The 19,813-nt window shown below is 42.4% G+C and overlaps 2 protein-coding genes across 3 annotated transcripts; both read left to right on the top strand.

Moving 5' to 3' along the window:
* Positions 1 to 784: 784 nt before the first annotated feature.
* dscc1 (DNA replication and sister chromatid cohesion 1) lies at positions 785 to 3,767 on the top strand. Its single transcript, XM_083679735.1, has 9 exons — positions 785 to 1,041; positions 1,176 to 1,344; positions 1,562 to 1,699; positions 2,052 to 2,142; positions 2,499 to 2,637; positions 2,753 to 2,805; positions 2,890 to 3,044; positions 3,285 to 3,433; positions 3,626 to 3,767. Exons 1-9 carry the CDS (start codon positions 872 to 874, stop codon positions 3,735 to 3,737), a joined length of 1,176 nt encoding a protein of 391 aa, XP_083535861.1. The 5' UTR covers positions 785 to 871; the 3' UTR covers positions 3,738 to 3,767.
* Positions 3,768 to 4,211: 444 nt separating this feature from the next.
* taf2 (TAF2 RNA polymerase II, TATA box binding protein (TBP)-associated factor) lies at positions 4,212 to 18,717 on the top strand. Of its 2 annotated transcripts, none has more exons than XM_083678831.1 (26): positions 4,212 to 4,777; positions 4,971 to 5,025; positions 5,154 to 5,314; positions 5,654 to 5,772; positions 6,031 to 6,172; positions 6,871 to 7,102; positions 7,420 to 7,604; positions 8,006 to 8,119; positions 8,987 to 9,086; positions 9,186 to 9,271; positions 9,786 to 9,921; positions 10,169 to 10,323; positions 10,580 to 10,694; positions 10,771 to 10,880; positions 11,015 to 11,080; positions 11,617 to 11,869; positions 12,817 to 12,957; positions 13,121 to 13,231; positions 13,425 to 13,618; positions 14,186 to 14,325; positions 14,772 to 14,841; positions 15,220 to 15,329; positions 16,347 to 16,576; positions 16,843 to 17,004; positions 17,446 to 17,533; positions 17,682 to 18,717. In XM_083678831.1, the coding sequence occupies exons 1-26, from the start codon at positions 4,728 to 4,730 to the stop codon at positions 17,954 to 17,956; spliced, it is 3,600 nt and encodes a 1,199-aa protein (XP_083534957.1). In that variant the 5' UTR covers positions 4,212 to 4,727; the 3' UTR covers positions 17,957 to 18,717. The 2 variants fall into 2 exon arrangements, with proteins under 2 accessions (XP_083534957.1, XP_083534956.1); XM_083678830.1 differs by having other exon boundaries at positions 17,431 to 17,533.
* The last annotated feature ends 1,096 nt before the right edge of the window (positions 18,718 to 19,813 follow it).

Raw genomic sequence — 19,813 nt, 5'->3', positions numbered from 1 at the left:
CGGTGCAGCTCCAGTCTAGTGGGAAATGCTGTCGTCATTGGGTGAGTTGACCGAAGAGGCGGGACATATGTAAATGTTGGTTTGCTTGATTTAAGTCTCACTGAGTGCCGGGTAAATAGTTCGCCGGTGTCACTGGAGTTTAATCGAGATATTGATGTTTCCTGCCCTTTTCCTATGTATGACATTCATGCACACAATTTTTAAAATCAGAAGCAGAACATAATGATTTAGACCTTAGCATAAACAGCATTTTCATTCAACTTTATATTCAGCAAATACTTCATTCTTATCAATAATATGATGTAATTGTTATTGCCCAAACATATTATCATAGGGACAGTGGATGACATGACAGTGTTACCTTATGGAAATATCACTATAATAGGCTGCCTAGTAATGCCTACTTTGAGCCCATTGAGCCTGCAAGGGACGATGATGCTTTCTTGGACAGAACATGCAAAAGAAGTGTAACCAAGGAAGTGTTACAAAATCTGAAGAACTGAGTTACTCATTTTTGGGAGAAGAAATCTGAAGAGGGGAACACGTAATAGTCAAACGTAGCAGCCTATCCTGTTGACATTCGACCTTTCTCGTGACAGACTTTGGAAACCCCGCCAGCCCGCACAAGTGCCGCCTAGCCGACTGTTTAGGCTAGAACTTAAATCGCGTGCACTCAAGGATGGAAATGGTGAAGTCATCGAGCCTTTCATTGGTTATGACTTTGTCAATCAAACAGTTTCAGTATTTCCGCTTAATATTGCGGGAAAGTTGAGTCTGTGAAGATTGTTGATGCGAAGCTAGCTAAATAACAAAATAGTAGATAGTCTTACTGTCCATTATTTCGTTAATTTGCTGTCTCTATTCGGACCAAATGAGAACATTAAAGGAAGTGCAGGCTACGCTGCAAATTGCCAAATTACAAGAGGATGATTTGCAAAGCACAATTCAATGCTTATCTTTTGGAGAGAGCGTTTCGTCTGGAGACTACTGTCTTATGGAATTGGATGAAACTCTTTGTAAACACATAGAAGCTGGAGAAAGGTAACTGCACTTACTGTATCTTTCATATTATGGCATTACTCATTGCCAGGTATTGCCATGTTATAGCACATACACTGTGCCTTTCGCTAGTATTCTTCAATGTTATCCAATTCATTTGTCTTTCTCTGCTACAGCCTTGTCGTCAGAGGAGACAAGGATGAGCGTGCTATCCTGTGCAGTGGGGACAAGACTTACGACCTCAAAATAGCTGACACCTCCAACCTGCTGCTCTTTGTTCCTGGTGGTCAGACCCCAGATCAGCTGATTGAAAATCAAGCCAGTACTCAGCTGGTCCATGCACAGGTTGGTATACAAGTACTTGCTAAGGTAAAGCAATACTATTATCATGATGATGCAGAAGAACACATGGGGTTCATCGTGATACTTTTCAAATGCATTGTGTTCACCTGCACACCAAAGACGACAGTACATATTCACTGACTGTCCTCAATACAACTTTCCCCCAATGGTTTTCATGGTGAGTACTTTATGTTGCACTAAGAATGTCTTCTCCCAACAGATTTGGGGGTTTTCTAACAGTTACTGGGAGTTGAAGAGACAACGCCCTAAACTAAAGAAGCTGAAGAAACTGCTCATGGAGAATCCGTACGAGGGCCCAGCGATCGGTCATCATGAGGATGAAGCCTCAGAACAGAGGGTACCTATTACTGTAGCATAACTCTACACTGTACACTGCTGCCTAATGATCTTAGTGAAACAACCTATGCATAATACTCCAAGTTGTAAAGAATGACCCTGTCATTACATTTAAGGACACCCCCTTTTAACTGACAAAATGAAGAACTGGCATTCACATGATACTTGCCTGTTGGCCACAGAAAGATAATTTTAGCGGACCCATACGTTTAATTACTAGTCATGTAAACATTAAGAGTTCCTTTAAAACTATGATTTAGAACAATGTTTCGTTTCAGGAAAACGCAATGCCAAGTATGTTTGACTCCTATATTCCTGGTTACTAACCTAATGGATATTATTCCCCTTCTTAGTATACAATAATGGACTTACTTGAAAGGATCCAAGCGAGTGAGGAGGAAATTGAGGCCAATCTTCAGATTATTCATGCTTGCAAGATAGATGGTAAGCATGATGCTCAAAAGAAATGTGTTCTCATGTGTCTATCGCTTCATCTACCATACTTTCTTCTTTTTTTTTAAAATATATTTGTAGGGCTTTTCTGCTTTATTGAGATAGAGACAGTAGAGATTGACAGGAAGGATGGGTGAGAGAGAGGAGGGATGACATGCAAGATATGTCGAGGGTTGGAATTGAACCAGGAACCTTGCGATTACGTGGTGTGCGCATTAGTGTGCTTAATCATACTGCAGCTGCCTTTATCACAGCTACATACAGTACATCACAGAACAGTTTGGCCTTGGTGCATTGACATGTAGGCATTATGTCAATTGCTTTGTTTTTGCTATGTGCTTTTCCAGGGTACTGGAGGATCTTGGATTTTGATTATGAGATGAAGCTCTTGGGTCATGTGACTCAGCTTGTGGATTCTGAGTCGTGGTCCTTCAGCAAAGTTCCCCTGAGTGTCAGTTTGGAGGAATTAGGACCTCTGGAGCCAAAGTAGGTGCAATGTTATAGTGACAATGAATGCACTGTATATTCACATGTTGTGTCTGTGGGCACAGGGTAATGACACATATATTACTGTGATTACTCAAAACCCTCTCTTGCTCAGGGAGATGATCGAGCATTGCTTGAACTGTTATGGGAGAAGCTACACAGACAAAGGTAAGAAAATCATTTACAGTGAATTGTAGCTGAAGTTTCACAATTTGTGTATTTGGTATATAATTTTTTTTCCCTTGCTTTCAGATGAGGTGTTTTATGCACTGAATGAGGACAAGGTTTGCAGAGCCATAGCACAAATGCTCCTGCAGAATGCGGTGAAGTTCAACCTGTCTGAATTCCAAGAGGTGTGGCAACAGAGTGTCCCAGAAGGCATGGGCACCAGACTGGACCAACTGAGGGTGAGCAGAAATGCTGGCACAGACATAGGATGATATAGCATAGCTGATGTGCAATCCATCTAGTAGTTTGACAGAGAAAACATTGTAAGACTCCTGCACACAATATTTCACACTACGAATATAGCCTAGCAATTACACAAGGATAGGCCTGATGTATGTTGGATGACATTGTAAAATGATTGTGCATCCAAATGAAAAAAATGACTGAATGGTAATGGTTTTCTTTTATGTGTAATACAGAGTTTAGCCCTCGTTGATCGCAGCTCCAGACCAGAGACCATATCCCTGCTCAGAGTGGAGGACCTTTCTGAGGACACACTGGAGCGCTTCAACTACCTTTTTGGCATGAGAGATAAGTGGACCGAGGAAGACATTGCTCCGTACATAAAGTGAGCATCATAAGTTTACTCAGCATAAGTATGACTTGTAGATTTCTCTCCTGTTACAGATGTTTGTGATATTATACACAGCTAGCCTGGACAGTTTGGTTTATTGCCAGATACAGTACCCTAATGGGATTCTCTGTAATGTGTTTATAATGGTCTCTCATGTCATTCAATACCTCACTTCTCTTTCTACAGGGACTTATGTGGAGAGAAGCAAACAACTGGAGCTCTTCTCACTAAATATGCCCGTTCATCAATGCAAAATGGGGTTAAGGTCTTCAATTCAAGAAGGCCAGTAGCTACCTAAATATCATTGAATATCCTAATTGAAAAGCTGATTTGTTTTGAATTATTATTGTATGTTGTAAAGATGTTGTATAGTTAATAAACGTTTTGTTATCATATGCTGTGTGACATCTCAGTAATTATATACTTATTGATCATGTCTTTATGATGAAACAGACTGTATGTGAGATCAGAGTCATCTCTGTCTATGGCTCTGCGATTGTGTATGATCATGTCTAAATGTTGATTCCAAACAAGGTACTTTGGTGCCCTCCAGTGGTAAGGCCATGACATTTGAATTAACTGCCCCAATCATTTATTTTTTTAGATCATCAGAATTATCTCAACAGATATCTTTCGAACATTTAAAAAAATAAAATAATGTAATTGTAAAATACAAATAAATCTCACCGTACAATGTTGTCCATGTATAATTTCATGTGTTTGCGCGGGAGTTCAAAGGTTACTAGCAAAATGGCTGAACCCAACCAAGGAATATTCACAATGCTTTGAGCAACCGGGAGGAGAGGATATAATCTAATGTTTTGAAGCTCAACGTTGACCAAAATCATCATATGACACAGAGTTGTTTAATACGAGGCTGAACGTTAACATTTGGGGACGTGCATTACTGGATAACTTTAATGTGACTCGGATTAATGCAAAAGGATGGTGTGTTGTTAGCAAGCTAGCTGACAAGTCTCATACACTGACAAGAAGTAGCGAGTAACACACGGGGATGTGTCATCATTGGGAATATTGCTAGCTAGCTACATTGCTAGATAGTCAGTGCATAATAACAAACATTTCGCTAGTGCATGTGAGCGCTCGACCATCAACGGTGCTTTTGCATTGTTGTTCTAGTCACTAGCTATCAATAACGAGCTAGCTAGCAGCAAGTTCAGCCAGCAAGAAGTTTGTCGTTCTCAAGTGTGTTCCCGAGACAGGAGCAGATTGGGACACGTCAAATCCTGCAGCATGTTCTAAGTCATAGCCAAAACACAAGACGAAGATGAACAGGAAGAAAGACAAAGGATTTGAGAGCCCGCGACCATTTAAATTATAAGTATTTTCCTTTACTTTTGGAAAAGCTTAAGTTGTCATATTCGCCGAAAGTGTTTCATGTACAAGTACTGTAAGGATACTGACACGCCTATTTCATTTGTCCATCAGTTGGACACCCTTGATACAGCTTAGTTTGCTATTCATCTTATGAATTATACATTTATCTCTTGTTTTGTCTTTGTCTCTATACGACCCATCAGGCGGTCTGCATTAACAACATAAACTTCCAAAGGAAGTCAGTGATTGTAAGTACTGTAACTGAAATCACTCTAAGTAGTTACTGTAGCTACCTACTCTAATCAATATCACACAGATTAGCACAATCATACTAATAGTTTGTGTCTTGTCAACTGACATGACCTTCGTTTGACAGGGATATGTGGAGCTGACCATCTTCCCAACTGTCGTTAACCTGAACCGCATCAAACTCAACAGCAAGCAATGTAGAATATACAGGGTTCGGGTGAATGATCTTGAGGCACCATTCATTTACAATGACCCGACCCTTGAGGTTTGCCACCATGAGTCTAAGCAGTAAGTGATATTATCCTCATACTCATACTGTAGTGTTGATGCTGTGGGTGGTTAACCTGTAGTGCTGTCTTGTAGGCTGTCTCCTATATTGACAATGTTTGGTTTCAGTGATGAACTAACAGATACACACATGGTTATTACACAAGAATAATAATAATCATTTGATGTAGGTGATGTACACATGCTTTTAAGCCTATTTATTTTTCACTGCATTGTCTCAGTGTTGGAATATAATGTGCCCTGTACTTTCTTACCCTCTATGGGGGTTTGTTGTGACCATCCCAGAACACTGCCATGTACCTTGCTTCACAACAGTTCTTTCTTCTCTTTTCCTTGAAGGAGGAACCTGAACTATTTTTCCAGTGCCTACACAGCAGCCGTAAGTGCTGTTGATCCAGACGCAGGACATGGAGAGCTGGTCATCAAAGTTCCATCTGAGCTATGGAAGCAAGGAGATGGTAAGAGCTCCAGACATGAACTGGCTTAAGACAATTATTGCCCCAGAAATCAGTTTATAGAGGCTGTAACCAATGATGAATGAGTATCTTCACGTCTGAGAACATTGGTGTTAGCGCCCTGAGTTCAGATTCACAGCTTCAAGTCACATTTCGTTATGCTTAGTGCAAAAGCATGATAAGCATGATAAGCGGTATTGTTTGTCTGCAATTAGACACACAGCCCTCAGCAAATTGAATGTTTCTGTGTCTTCTCCTCAGAGATGAATGTGCTGAAAGTGTACATTGAGTTCTCTTTGGACCAGCCAAAAGGAGGTCTTCACTTTGTGGTCCCTGATGTGGAGGGCAGCATGGCAGAGAGAGGAGCCCATGTGTTCTCCTTTGGATACCAGAATTCCACAAGGTTTGGAGACATTGATGAGTATCAGTTGAGGGATTCATTATTGGTGCTGTCACATGTGTCTGCTCAGTTTGTGACAGTTTGATTAAATAATTATGTTTGGTATGCTCGGTATATTTCATTTACAAAAATGCAGTGTGAAAATCATTCTTAAAACATTGAAAAAAGTAACCACTGTAATTTGCAGTAATGGTTTATTCCAGTCCTCCCCCTCCCCAAGACAAACTTTATCAAAGTGGTACATTTTTTTGTAAAACCAACCTGCGTTGTGTAGTCCATGCTGATACAGCTGATTGGTACTACACACCCAAGCTGCTTGAGATAAAAGTTGGATTGAACGTTACAAGCTAGTCATATCAACTGGTGAAATAAATGATTGGTAAATAATATCACACTGTGAATAACAGTATTATGCTGAATAACTCTCTTGTTCAGTCAACATTTATTTTATTCAATCATAAAAATCCATATATGTCTCTAATTTGCTCTGGAAAAAAGCAATTACATAGATGTTCTATTTTGGAATGTGAGGCTGACATTATCTGACACACATCGGTGCATTAGCAGAGGAATATGTGCCGATACCGATATTTCTGTATCGTATGTATTGGTTCTCCGATATCTCTGTCAGGCTCTAAACAGAATCATGTTGTATTGTGACTTCCTCCTTGAATGTACACTGTCCTCTTGTCCTCTCTCAGATTCTGGTTCCCCTGTGTGGACTCTTACTCTGAGTTGTGCACCTGGAAGCTGGAGTTCACTGTGGACGCCTCTATGCAGGCTGTGTCCTGTGGAGACTTGGTAGAGACTGTTTACACACATGACATGAGGAAAAAGACCTTCCACTATGTGCTCCCCATCCCCACTGCTGCCCCCAACATCTCATTGTCTGTTGGGCCGTTTGAGATCCTTGTCGACCCCTACATGCATGAGGTATGTCAAAAAGCATGAGAGAAATTGAAAATTAATGATTACAGTGTGCTGAGAACATAAATTGTCTAGAATATATTGAGTAGATTGGAACCTCTGTAATGTAAAATATGTTGATACATTTTAGGTTGATTTCCCTTCCACCTTTTACCACTAGGTGGATAATTGCTTTAGGCTATGGGTCCTGCTAGTGGTAACTTATGCCTGCCTGTGTGTGCAATGGAAAGAAATCCAGTACTCTATTGCACATGTTATCAGAGATGTTCCTTGTTGTACCTTAACCCTAACCCTTCATCTTTAACCATTTTCCATTTTTTCAGGTCACACACTTCTGTCTACCTCAGCTCTTGCCTTTGTTGAAACACTCCATGTCCTACCTGCATGAGATATTTGAGTTCTACGAGGAGATCCTGACCTGTCGCTATCCCTACTCCTGTTTCAAGACTGTGTTTGTAGATGAAGCATACGTGCAGGTGTCATCATATGCATCAATGAGCATTTTCAGGTGGTTACATCTTACTTGTCTGCTTGCAATACATGTTGTCTTGACTTTACTTTCTATCAATCAACAATTTTAGGCTATTACAAACTTCACAAAATGCTCTTTCTCTAATTTAATTTGGGAAAACCTGTTTTGATGTTAGATTTGGCTGGTAATCAGTTTTATTACATCAACACAATAAGATAACACTGAGTAGACCATGGCACCTCTGGAACCTTTGCAGTGCTTATGTGTCCAATTTTCCTCAGACACAAAGAACAGCTATACCTTGAAGTGTGTGTGTGTTTTCTTCTCTCCCATTACCAACTTGTTTTTCTCTTTTTCACTTTTAATAATGCTGACCTTGTTTTGGCACATGTGAAACCAACCTTTCCCTTTTTTTCTTCTTCCTTCTCTCGTCTCAGTACGAATTTGCTACACAGTGCCATGATTATAGACCAGACCCCCCTGACTAGACGCTGCTTAGCTCAAGCCTTGGCCCAACAGTTCTTTGGCTGCTTCATATCCCGAATGTCCTGGTGAGTAACATGAGACACAATATGGAGCTCAGCTCGTGCAAGAAATGGGACTTGAAACTTAAGGAACTTCATGCTTCAAGCTTGGAAGTTGGGAACAGCGTTGAATAGCCAAGTAGTAACAGTTGTTCAATTCCAAATCTCTAGCCTACATGTCTAGTTTCGAGAGATGACTAAAATCCTATTTCATCATCAGTATAAGGCCAGAAATTAAGCAATGCCTGGCCTGTGGGTGTCAGCATGATGGATCTGTGTATTAGTCTCTGGCACAACTCCATAGTGGTATGAGGCCCTTGGGGATAGTTCTACAGTGGGGATGCTGTGGCTTCACAAGAGGTGTCCCAGGCTTTGATCGCTGCAAACAATGGACCCCCTGTCTGCTAAGTGTTTAAAACTAAATCAGATGTGGAAGTTTGGGTTACTCTTGTATTTGTTTGGGTTGTGAAAGCCACAGAAAAATCAAACAGTCTTTGCTTTGATATGGAGAACCGTCACCTGCTTACAATTAATCGTGTGGTTTAATTCTGTTCAAGCCTGTAATTGAAGGCAGGCTTATGAAACTGAGCTTATATTCAGCAAGTAAAAGACGTTTAAGGGCCTGTTTCACCGTCTGTCCAATACAGCTTTATGGATGAAATCATCCTGAACCTGGTCACAAAATTCAACCATTCACCAATTCAAGCAGTTTGTGTCCTTTTAATATGGAATAAAAAATAAGCTAATAAACTTGTTATGCCAAACTTGTGTATACTATTTCTCTCTAAGAAATACAAGTACTTAATTTTCACCTCATATGGTACCATATTCCTTTCCCAAGTGTTTCACAGAGCGCTCTCCTCACCTGTTGTCTCTCTTGTCTCTGTTTTACAGGGCTGATGAATGGGTGTTGAAGGGGATCTCAGGTTACATCTATGGTTTGTACCTGAAGAAGACGTTTGGGGTAAATGAATACCGTCACTGGATCAAAGAGGTAAGGGGAAACACACCCGGGAGCAGCTTATCTCGTTTGGTGTGCACAATGACACAATTGCATTTGATTTGATCTTCTGTATGTATTTGGTCTGTCTAGGAACTGGACAGTATAGTGGAGTATGAGCTGAAGATGGGTGGCGTTCTGTTACATCCGACCTTCGTTGGTGGCAAGGAGAAGGACAAGTGAGAGCTCCATCTGGATCCCAAGCTGATTTCACATGCGTGCATCATGACAAACTCAGTGTCAATGTGCCAGTTCACATTTAATTCACAACTACCTTGGCGGACAGACATTACTGTTTCTACGCTTTTGTACGTTAGGCTAACGATTGGTATATAAACCTATGTCTTGGACACGGCAATGTTTTTCTGGTTTAATTAAAGACGTATATGTGAAGCTTTCCAATTCATTACACTCTTAGAGAGAGAAAAAAAAGTGGTGAGTGGGTTTATTCATTCTACCCCAGTAAACCGCTGGCACCATTTTTAGTATTTGTCATAAATCAGATCTCTCCTGGAGTGGATTTGGAGAGCTTTTCACAAATTATGTTAACACTTATTCATGTCTGTATGCTGGCTGTCAACGACTTGGCTAAAAACTTCAATTACAGTTTATCTTGAAAATGCTGGCGTTACAGTTGATGGGAAGGATAGAGTAAGTGTTGATAAGTGTTATTTTTCTATGTGGTCTTTTCAGCCCCACACCTCACTTGCACTTTTCTATCAAACACCCCCACACACTGTCCTGGGAGTACTACAAGATGTTCCAGTGCAAAGCCCACCTGGTCATGAGGTTGATCGAAAACAGGATCAGCATGGAGTTCATGCTGCAGGTGAGCATGGCTACATTACAGTTGTCCACATTTGCATGTATTAATTTATCAAATGCTCCGATCTACAAGGACCAGAACCATAGTTTACAGCACTACATTGACTTGCTTCTGTAGCGGAGTGTCACCCTCTGACTTTGTGGTCTAATAATGCCCTCTTGGTCTGATGGTAGATAGTTGGGTCTTCCAAGTGGGACACCCGGGTTCGAACCTTGCTCACCCACACTACGTTACCCCCCTGTGTTGTTAGGTGTTCAACAAGCTCCTGAGCCTGGCCAGCACAGCCTCCTCTCAGAAGTACCAGTCCCACATGTGGAGCCAGATGCTGGTGTCCACCTCAGGCTTCCTCAAGTCCATCTCCAACGTGTCCGGCAAGGACATAGGGCCCCTCATCAAGCAGTGGGTGTATCCTTTCACCTGTCCCATCACAACGCTACAAGGACTGCCCTGGTTGTAACATAGTAAGAAACTGGTCAATAACAATGGAATACCATGTTTAACCCAAGTATTTACTCTTGTTTGTGTCGGATTGATTCTTTAATGACCAATTCTAGTCATTGAACTGCTTGAGAGTCCACCCATCAGGAGGGGTGAGCATTAAACCCAGCAGACATTATCTCAAGGTGTTGATTTGATATTTGCCTTGATTCATAATCATAAGAGACCAGAGTTCGGTGGTGAAGTTTTTCGGCAGTTTTGCATTCAACAGGAAAAGGAACGTGTTGGAACTGGAGATCCGTCAGGACTACACCTCCTCTGGAACACAGAAATATGTGGTAAGAAAGGTACAAGACCAGTGTGACAGCTTCAGTGCCCAAAGTCAACCACTGACACATCTTTGCTGCTTTAAAGGGTCCCATCAAGGTGACTATACAAGAGCTGGATGGATCCTTCAACCACACCCTTCAAATTGAAGAGAACAGCCTCAAGCATGATATCCCCTGTCATTCAAAAAGCAGACGGTACATTCCTTTTTGATTGTTTTGTTGTTGACATGCAAACACGGAACTCATTTCGATAAACTCTCAAGGTCAACATTTGATTTGTCTGTGCCTCTTCCTCAGAGTTCATTGCATTCATTTTGTCCTTTCTCCAGAAACAAGAAGAAGAAAATCCCTTTGATGAATGGGGAGGAGGTTGACATGGACCTGTCTGCCATGGAGTAAGACTTTCCACTGCTCCAACTCATTCACCTACACAGCTCAGGGGCCGCTTGGCGCCGGTGGTCAGGGCTGCCTGCCTGCCTGGCCAATGCAGCCCAGCTCATGGTGTCGCGGCCCCTCTCTTAATCTCCTTCCTCCGCTGCTCAGTTTACAGTGAGGCAGCAGCAGTACCCTGGGTGTGGAAGCAGCAGTCCCCTGGGTGTGATGTTGTCTCCTCTGTTTGAACAGCAGGGCGCTCAGTGAATCACTCTTGTTTGTTCTGGCTCGTCTCATTAGGATTGTGATAGTGATGCCAATTCTCATCAAGTTGTAAAATAATTCCAAGCCAATATCATAGCCTCAGAGGGATCTAGCCATTTAATAAGAATCAACATTTTGAGAGCCAAAGTTTTAGTTAACACAAACAAACACAAAGTGAAGTCTTAAATCAACATACACGTGACGTGTCAATAATGTAATACACTGTTACACTGTTTTCTACACTGTTTCTGCCAAGACGCTAGAATTAAATCTGTCTCTCCCTCATGACATGTAGCGCGGACTCTCCCTTGCTGTGGATCCGTATCGACCCGGATATGTCGATCCTGCGCAAGGTGGAGTTTGAGCAGGCAGACTTTATGTGGCAGTATCAGCTGCGCTACGAGAGGGATGTGGTGGCCCAGGAGGAGTCCATCTCGGCGCTGGAGAAGTTCCCCACCCCTGCCTCGCGCCTGGCCCTCACTGACATCCTGGAGTACGACCAGTGTTTCTACAAAGTTCGCATGCAGGCCTGCTTCTGTCTTGCCAAGGTAAAGGATACTGGGCCTGGGCTGGGCCACCACTGGTTACAATACCACACTGGCCACCCACCTACTGTACCTTAGCGTCAGCCCCTCTTTACTACCCAATTCAATAGCTACACTAAAATTATTCTGTGGATTTATCTTTATTCCCTGCACTCGTTTGATTTCCTCCGTTCATTTTCACCTGAATCAATATTTTCTTAAAGTCAGAATGGACGGGCATGCATGGGCTTCCATGGGCTTTTTTCACTCAGTTGACGACCTTGAAGACCACAGAATGTAATTTGGTTAACCCTGATCAGACTTGGCCGTCTAATGATTGGTCGGCTTTGTTGAAAGAGTGGGAGCAGCAGGAAGAGCTTAGGGGCAGGTCCAGGCATAGTCCAGTACACCCCTGGGCCCTCTGTTTACCCTGCCAAATGACAACATCCTGACTGCCTGCCTGCCCTCACTCTACCCCAGCAACACAAATCCCCCCAATTTCCTGCAGTAGGCTAGGGGACACTAAGCTCAGCATCTCGCTCTCTAACAAGCACATGGAGTTCCCTCAATCACTCAGCTCACATAACAGGCATAGCATGCTACTAACTGGCTGATCTCTTGGCCTGTTGTAGCTGTCCAGTAATGTTGGCATGTAAGAGGGGTAACTGTAGGGTTTTATTTCTTGCCAGATACCCGTAATTATAGTCCTTTATAAGTTTAAGTGTTATTGAGTTTAAGCTTTATCCTCCATCAGTGATCTCCATCATGTTCAGTTTTTTTATGTGACTCAGCTGCAGCCCTATGATAACTGCATAGGGGTGATGAGCTCACGGCAGTGTCTCACACCCACTACCACATCTCATATTGAGATTTGCTGTTCAGTTGCTTTGATATGGTTTGTGTGCATTGCTTTGTCCCAGTTAAAATTCAAACTACAGTGTTTTTGTATTATCATTATTATTATCATTTAGATTGCAAACTCCATGATGAGCACTTGGACAGGACCTCCTGCTATGAAGTCCCTGTTCACCAGGATGTTCTGCTGCAAGAGCTGCCCCAACATCGTCAAGACCAACAACTTCATCAGCTTCCAGAGCTACTTCCTACAAAAGGTTTGATACCCAATTTCAATTTACTCAAGTAAGTATCAATCAGCTACTGTTGTTGTAATTTAGCATGTTTTAGAAGGACATTTTTCACAGGGCCTGAGAGCTGGTTTTGCTGAGCAACAGTGGCAAACAGTGGTAATTAACTTATTGCCACCCTGTTTTACAGACCATGCCAGTTGCCATGGCTTTGCTCCGAGATGTTCAAAACCTTTGCCCCAAGGATGTCCTAAACTTCATACTGGACCTCATTAAGTACAACGACAACAGGAAGAACAAGGTGGGTTGGGTTTCATAATTCCACATTCTTAATATAGCATATTACATCACACGTGATGTTTTGGTCCACTAGGTTTCTTAAGCCGTATGGCCATGTGGAGTCCCACAGCATGGTAATAACTGTGGGAGTGCAGAAGAAAACAGACAGAGTTATGTGTTAATGGCTTTAATCTTGTGTTGTTCTGCACTCTTAGTTCTCTGACAATTACTACCGCGCTGAGTTGATTGACGCGTTGACCAACTCGCTGACACCCGCTATCAGCATCAGCAACGAGGTTCGCACGGTGGACAACTTGAACGGAGAAGTGCGTCTCATCCTAGAGGAGATCACCCGCTTTCTCAACATGGAGAAACTGCTGCCCAGCTTCAGGAACACCATCACGGTCAGGTACAGGAAGCAGGCAACCCCCAGGGTGCTCTCAGAGGTTCACTCTGACTAGATTATCACTCCCTCTCCAGCAAAATCAAGGAAAAACCAACAGAATCCTGAACCTCCATTAACCTCAAAACTAGTTTTTGTTAAAGTTTCTATCACCAAGTCTTAGTCTTGTAGCAATTTAGGAGTTTCTAGTGGTCATGGTGTTCCTGTTGACTAATTTCACTTACCGGTTGGATTTCACATCTGGTTGATTTTATCTAGATAAATATGCTGAGTTGAGCTAATAGAGGTTGACCCTTCGTATCATTATTGTCCTTGCAGTGACAGTACTGCTGCTGACCCTTGTACCCTCCCCCGATATTGCCAAATATTCCCGTAACGGAAGCTATTTGAGTGCCAATGTAAACTTTCTCAACTTAAAGGTGCAGTCTGTTAGTTACTCTGATTTAAATAAGTGTTCTCCCAACTCCTTTCAGGAACGTTTTGGGTGTGTAAACACTAAGAGGAAGAACTGAGGCACTGACAAAGAATATGGTTATAGATGTGTGATTGCTATTTCCTTTCTTCTCTCCCCAGTTGTCTCAGAGCAATCCGAATGCTTCAGAAAAATGGCCACATCCCTAGCGATCCGTCTCTGTTTAAGTCTTATGCGGACTATGGACACTTCGTAGATGTGCGTGTCGCAGCACTGGAGGCTGTTGTGGACTACACAAGAGGTATGCACCAAGCTAGTTCTATATGATATTCAAGAGATGCATTTCATTACATAAACCCACACAACATTATTTATCTTACAACTCCCTTGGGCTACTTTTCTCTTTGTTTTTTGAGGACTTAAAGGGTTGACTTTGAGGGTTCATAACAGGGCTCCTGTAATATAAACTAGTCTCTGGCAACACCTCACTCCTAATGTTCTTCCTAGTCAGCAGCAGACTAGACGGCACCCTTTTACACATAAAGATGCGCCAGTTTCACTCTGTCTGCTGCTCTGGGATCTAGAGTGCATCCAAGCTATAGAAACAGCACTCCCACAGCACTGCTAATACTAATATAAGCCTCATTAATCAAGCTCACAGCCGTGCAGTCCAGCAGGATTCTCAATGGCTCCTTTGTGTGGCTCCATCTACCCATGATGTGTGTTTTACACCTTGTTTATTGGTAGTTGACAGGAGTTCCACAGAACTGCAGTGGCTGCTCAACATGGTCCAGAATGACCCCGCTCACTACATCAGGTTTGGGCAGCATTCATGGTACTATAGGGTTATTGGGGACTAACGGCTTTGACAAGTCACTCATGGAAAAGGGAGAGTTACCTACTCCTGTTGAAAACTGATCACTGTTTGAATGATACCAAATGTTTGAATATATATATATAACAATTGATTGATATCATGTGGACCAGTATTTGAATCATCATGTGGATCAGTATTTAAATCTCTTGGTAGATCTATTTATCAGTGTTGCTGTTTGAATGTAGGCTGTGGACAGTTGCAATATGGTAAAGCAAGGCGTGTTACTCACTGCCAATGTATGCTCTGTCATTAGTTTGAGGTGTGTGGCTGTGAAGTGATAGGATGTTTGCCTCTCTTAACTCTCCTATATTTATTCAGACACAAGATTCTGAGCATGCTGGGTAAGAATCCCCCTTTCACCAAAGCGACAGAGTCGCCTCTGTGCAACGAGGCCCTAGTGGACCAGCTGTGGAAACTGATGAACTCAGGTGAGACACAGAGACCGTCTCAGGCCTGGAGGCCCATCAACCCTCCTCCATCTGGAGCTGTAGAGAGTGGAGACCAGATGTACTCACAAGACAGGAGACATCTAAGAAATTAAATCCATATGTCTTAAACTAGTCGTCATTTATCAGTGTTTGTGATGGTACAGCTGCCCAACTATTGCACAACTGTCTGGTTGTCCAACTAAATCGATTAGAATCGATTAATACATGTGTGTTACAGTATGTAAGGTTACACACTTCAGCTGTCTCAGAGTCTTCAACTCTTTTCATCCCGCTTGTCCTTGTGTTTCAGGTTTTGTATTCTCTTAGCTGGGTTTGACCTATTTTACTGTAGCCTGTGCCAGGAGGCCCCAATATCCCCCAAGACATGGAAAAACCCATAAACATGATCCTTCATAGGAAGAAAAATAGCAGTTTATGACCTGCTTTTGATTACTGGACACACTTCTTTCAAAGCTCTTTTTAAAATCTGGACTTTCACAACATTTGGCGATATTTGAAAGATTTTTATAATGGACTGCTGTGGGCTTTAAAATGTAATTGACGGGGTAGACTTGTTTCTTTCTTACTGTAGGGTAAAATTTCATATGTTCAGATTCTCTACTCTGAGGTCTACTGTGGCTGTTGGCAGTCAAGGCCAGTTCCCCCTGCCAATACAAATACATTTCAGCTTTGACTGATTCTAATTAATACCGTATTGATAATGTGTTAGTTGGTGTACTGTAGCTTCTCCACCCCTCACATTAAACATAATTTGATGTATGTCATTGTTATCATTGGCTTGGCATTGAATTTGTGAACCTCTGCAATTGCCATCTGTTTGGGATAATTCATCCTAGTTACAGTATACCCCATATTATCAGATAGTATGCATTTGACACCACTGATAATGAATTGAGCTAGCTATCTCTTATCATAAGACTGAACATGTGAGTTTGCTAAGCTTTTCTAAAATGATTTTATTTGTTCTTTTCCCGCTTCTTCTCTGTGGTTCTGCAGGGACCTCTCATGACTGGCGTCTGCGCTGTGATGCGGTGAACCTCTACTACACCCTGTTTGGCCTGACCAGACCCTCCTGCCTGCCCCTGCCGGAGTTGGGCCTGGTGCTCAACCTCAAGGAGAAGAAGGCCGTCCTCAACCCCACCATCAAGCCTGAGCCAGGGCCAGGGAACACAGAGCTCACTGCCAGTGCTAACGTCCACGCCCCCATCATGGTCTTCTCTAGCAATGTAAGGACAAGCTTACAGTTTTAGCGGACACTTGTTCCAATGAACCTCAACATTAGCTTTTGTTTTCGCTTCTATCGCCAAGTCTCAGTCTTGTATGCCGCTAGCTAGTTGCCGCTAAAACAAATGACACAGCATCTATTTATAGGCATGCATACGCTTTATATTCAACGTCACTTTGTTAACTGCACCTGTTAGCTTAAGAGGTGATTGACGATAGATGAAGATGTGTCTGAGGCTTTGTTCTTCTGTCCTCTCCCCTTCTCTAGCTGGATGAGGAGCACATGGGCCTGGAGGCTCCTCCGACCACCGGTGTGGCGCTCCCTCCACAGGGTCTGAAGAGGAAGGCAGAAACGCCTCTGGGATCCCCTCCAGAGCCTGGGCAGGTACTGCAGGATGACGACAGCAGTAAAGGCAAATTCAAGATCAGAGTAAGGAGCGCCGAGGGTGGGGGGGTGGGGGGGGGGGGCCTGGCATGGCACGGCACTGGGCTTTCACTTATGGCTAGCTAGCCTCTTGTGGCCCTGCCACCCTTGGAGGCACCCCTGAGGGTGATCAGTGAACACTTGTGTGTCTGGCCTAATCTAACTATGATATTTATTTTTGTTTCAAATGTATTTAAGTCCAAGGGTTTGGTGACTGGTGTCACCATGTGTGGTGAATGCCCATGTTTAGAATCACATTGCCTGTTTTTGGTGATTTGTATTTGTGATGATGTGAATCGCAAATCTCTGTAAGGGTTACTAAGGTAAAAGTAGTTAAATGGCCGTACCTCCATGGCTACTTTAGCAATGAAAGTGTTGCAAAGAATTAGGTGAAAGCTGTATTGTCGTTATGGTGATGTTTGATTGTTTCAGTTTAACACAATGGAGGAGGACGAGATTGACATGGAAACGGTTCATGACAGCCAGGCTTTCATCCACCAACATCTGAGCATTATGGAGAGGCCATCCACGCCAGGTTAGTATGCTCAAACGCTCTTATTTACCTACTTGCATTGTACTTGCAATGTCAGTGTGTCAGTGTGTTCACATTTGGTAGTGTAGCTATAGTGATCAATTTGCAATGCCTTCAATCTCTCACATGCTCTCTTCTTTCTGTCCCTCAGGTAAGGAACCCCCATCGGTGGAACAGGCCATCCTATCCATGCCAGCCACACCCCTGCCCTCATTCAGCAAAGAGAACAACTCCTCCTCGTCTAAGCACAGTGACCACCATCACCACCATCACCACCACCATGAGCATAAAAAGAAGAAGAAGAAGCATAAGCACAAGCACAAACACAAGCACAAGCACGATAGCAAGGACAAGGATAAAGACAAAGAGAGGGACTCCCACGCCTTCAGCAACAGCCCCGCTAGCGGGCGCTCCATGTCCGATTAAACCAGTGGTCCCACATGGTTGAATATCACCCCAAAAAGTCTTCAACTGTGTCAGCCATGTCTATGCATCTCAGAGCTTTTAGAGGGTGAGAGACGAGACAAAGGTTGAAAGAAGAAAACAAAACAAAACATGTATAGCCTACATTCTGTGATGTCATTGTTAACCACAAAGAGACGGCCCTCTGCAGGACTCCTTTGCTTTTACAAGCATCCCAGCCGCACATCACGTTCACCACAAGGACCACTCTGGCTAAGCTTGAGCCTCTTCTCTCCATTGCTAAAAAACAACATTCTCCAAGGGAACGTTGTGGACATTGCAGGTCTCAGACTCCCACCAGTCCAGTTTTTATGACACCCTGAAAATTGAATTACAGGTTTGCTTAAAGTCTCCAATTAAAGTAAAAGGGAAAATCCACCCTTATTCAGAGCACCAGTAAATTCAAAAGTTGGAACAAACTTGATGTTTGTAAACATTTAGGACCTAGACCTCAATTAGGCTTACTATATCTACATGGAAAACGTGTGACATGACCATACTGTAGAATTCAAAACTAGAGCCATATTGTCTTTTTCTATATTTTTTCTATTCATATGGAACTGTTTCTAACCATGCATGTTTTAGTTGCCCATGATTTTACTGTTTAGTAAATGTTGGTCTTTAGTCCTCATTCAATTAGTAAACTGTTCTATGTAGGATGCATTATTATAAATGTTTTGGAAATTGTTTTGTTTCTACATTTTTCATAATAAATGAATTGGAAGTTTCAATTTCTTCTCCTTTTGTTTACTGAGTGAACCAGGATAAGCCCTTCCACAACAGCAGGTAGTCAGTTATCAAGAGAAGTTCCAGGGAGTCAGCAGGAGATGAACTGGTTCTTGTTCAGTCTCTTGACTGTGCTTAAGTATCCTTATTTGACCCAAACCTTTCAACTAGGCTACCCCCACTGCCAGTAATAGCTTCCAGTGCACTACTTTACCTAATGTCCTGAGATAATGCCTTCTCTGCCTCATTACAATATACAGTACTTTTTTTTTCTTCATATCAACTGGTGTAGCTAGTGTTGAATGTAGTTGATATTGAACCCCCATATCCCTTATAACAACATTGCTTTATTTCCACCATGTGCAAAGGATAATTATGATTATTGGTATTTGTCATAAAAATTCATTTTGATTCATTTTACTTACAGTGGTAGCTGTACCTGAACGCTGAAGCTGAACGGGTCTCTATGTGGGTATCATATCTGGCATATTACTTAATTTAGTCACATTAGCTTCATTATACATATACAACCTCTCTGACTTCAACATATTTAACTCACGACGTTAGGCAACAAACCAATAGCAATTCAGTATCTCACTGACTCAGCGCGGTCCGTAATGTGGTCGGACATTGGTCACTTAAAGTCAAGAGCGGAGTAGGACCAGGCAGCACTCACTCGACAGTGGATCATGTTTCTTAGAAAATTGGTACGGTAAGACAGTCCATGCACATCCAGTGAGTTGTGTACGTCTGCATGTTTTCTCAACAAGTTAGAATAAGAAACTGATGCGTAATATTGGCGCTGTTACGCATATTTTAATTGATGCTCAGAAATTGTCCACAAGGTTGTCAGTCAGGATGTTCTGTTACTCTCCTTTCCTCTTCTTTATTACGTTTCCACCATCACCTGCTGGTATTCATTTGCAATACAAGGGAATAACTGTTGGTCATTTCAAAGTGGCAATTTGCAAAGTATCAAAGGTGATTGTTATGCATCCCACGGGTGGTCTTTCACGTGTATTCATTTAATTCGTTTTAACTTAAATACCAACAACGGGGGAAATTACCATTTTAGTTTGAATTTTTTATGAACTT

The sequence above is a fragment of the Argentina silus genome (genome assembly GCF_951799395.1).
Source record: "Argentina silus genome assembly, chromosome: 10".
NCBI lineage: Eukaryota > Metazoa > Chordata > Actinopteri > Argentiniformes > Argentinidae > Argentina > Argentina silus.
Note: the sequence above shows the minus strand (reverse complement) of the source record. Positions and strands in the feature narration are given on the sequence as shown.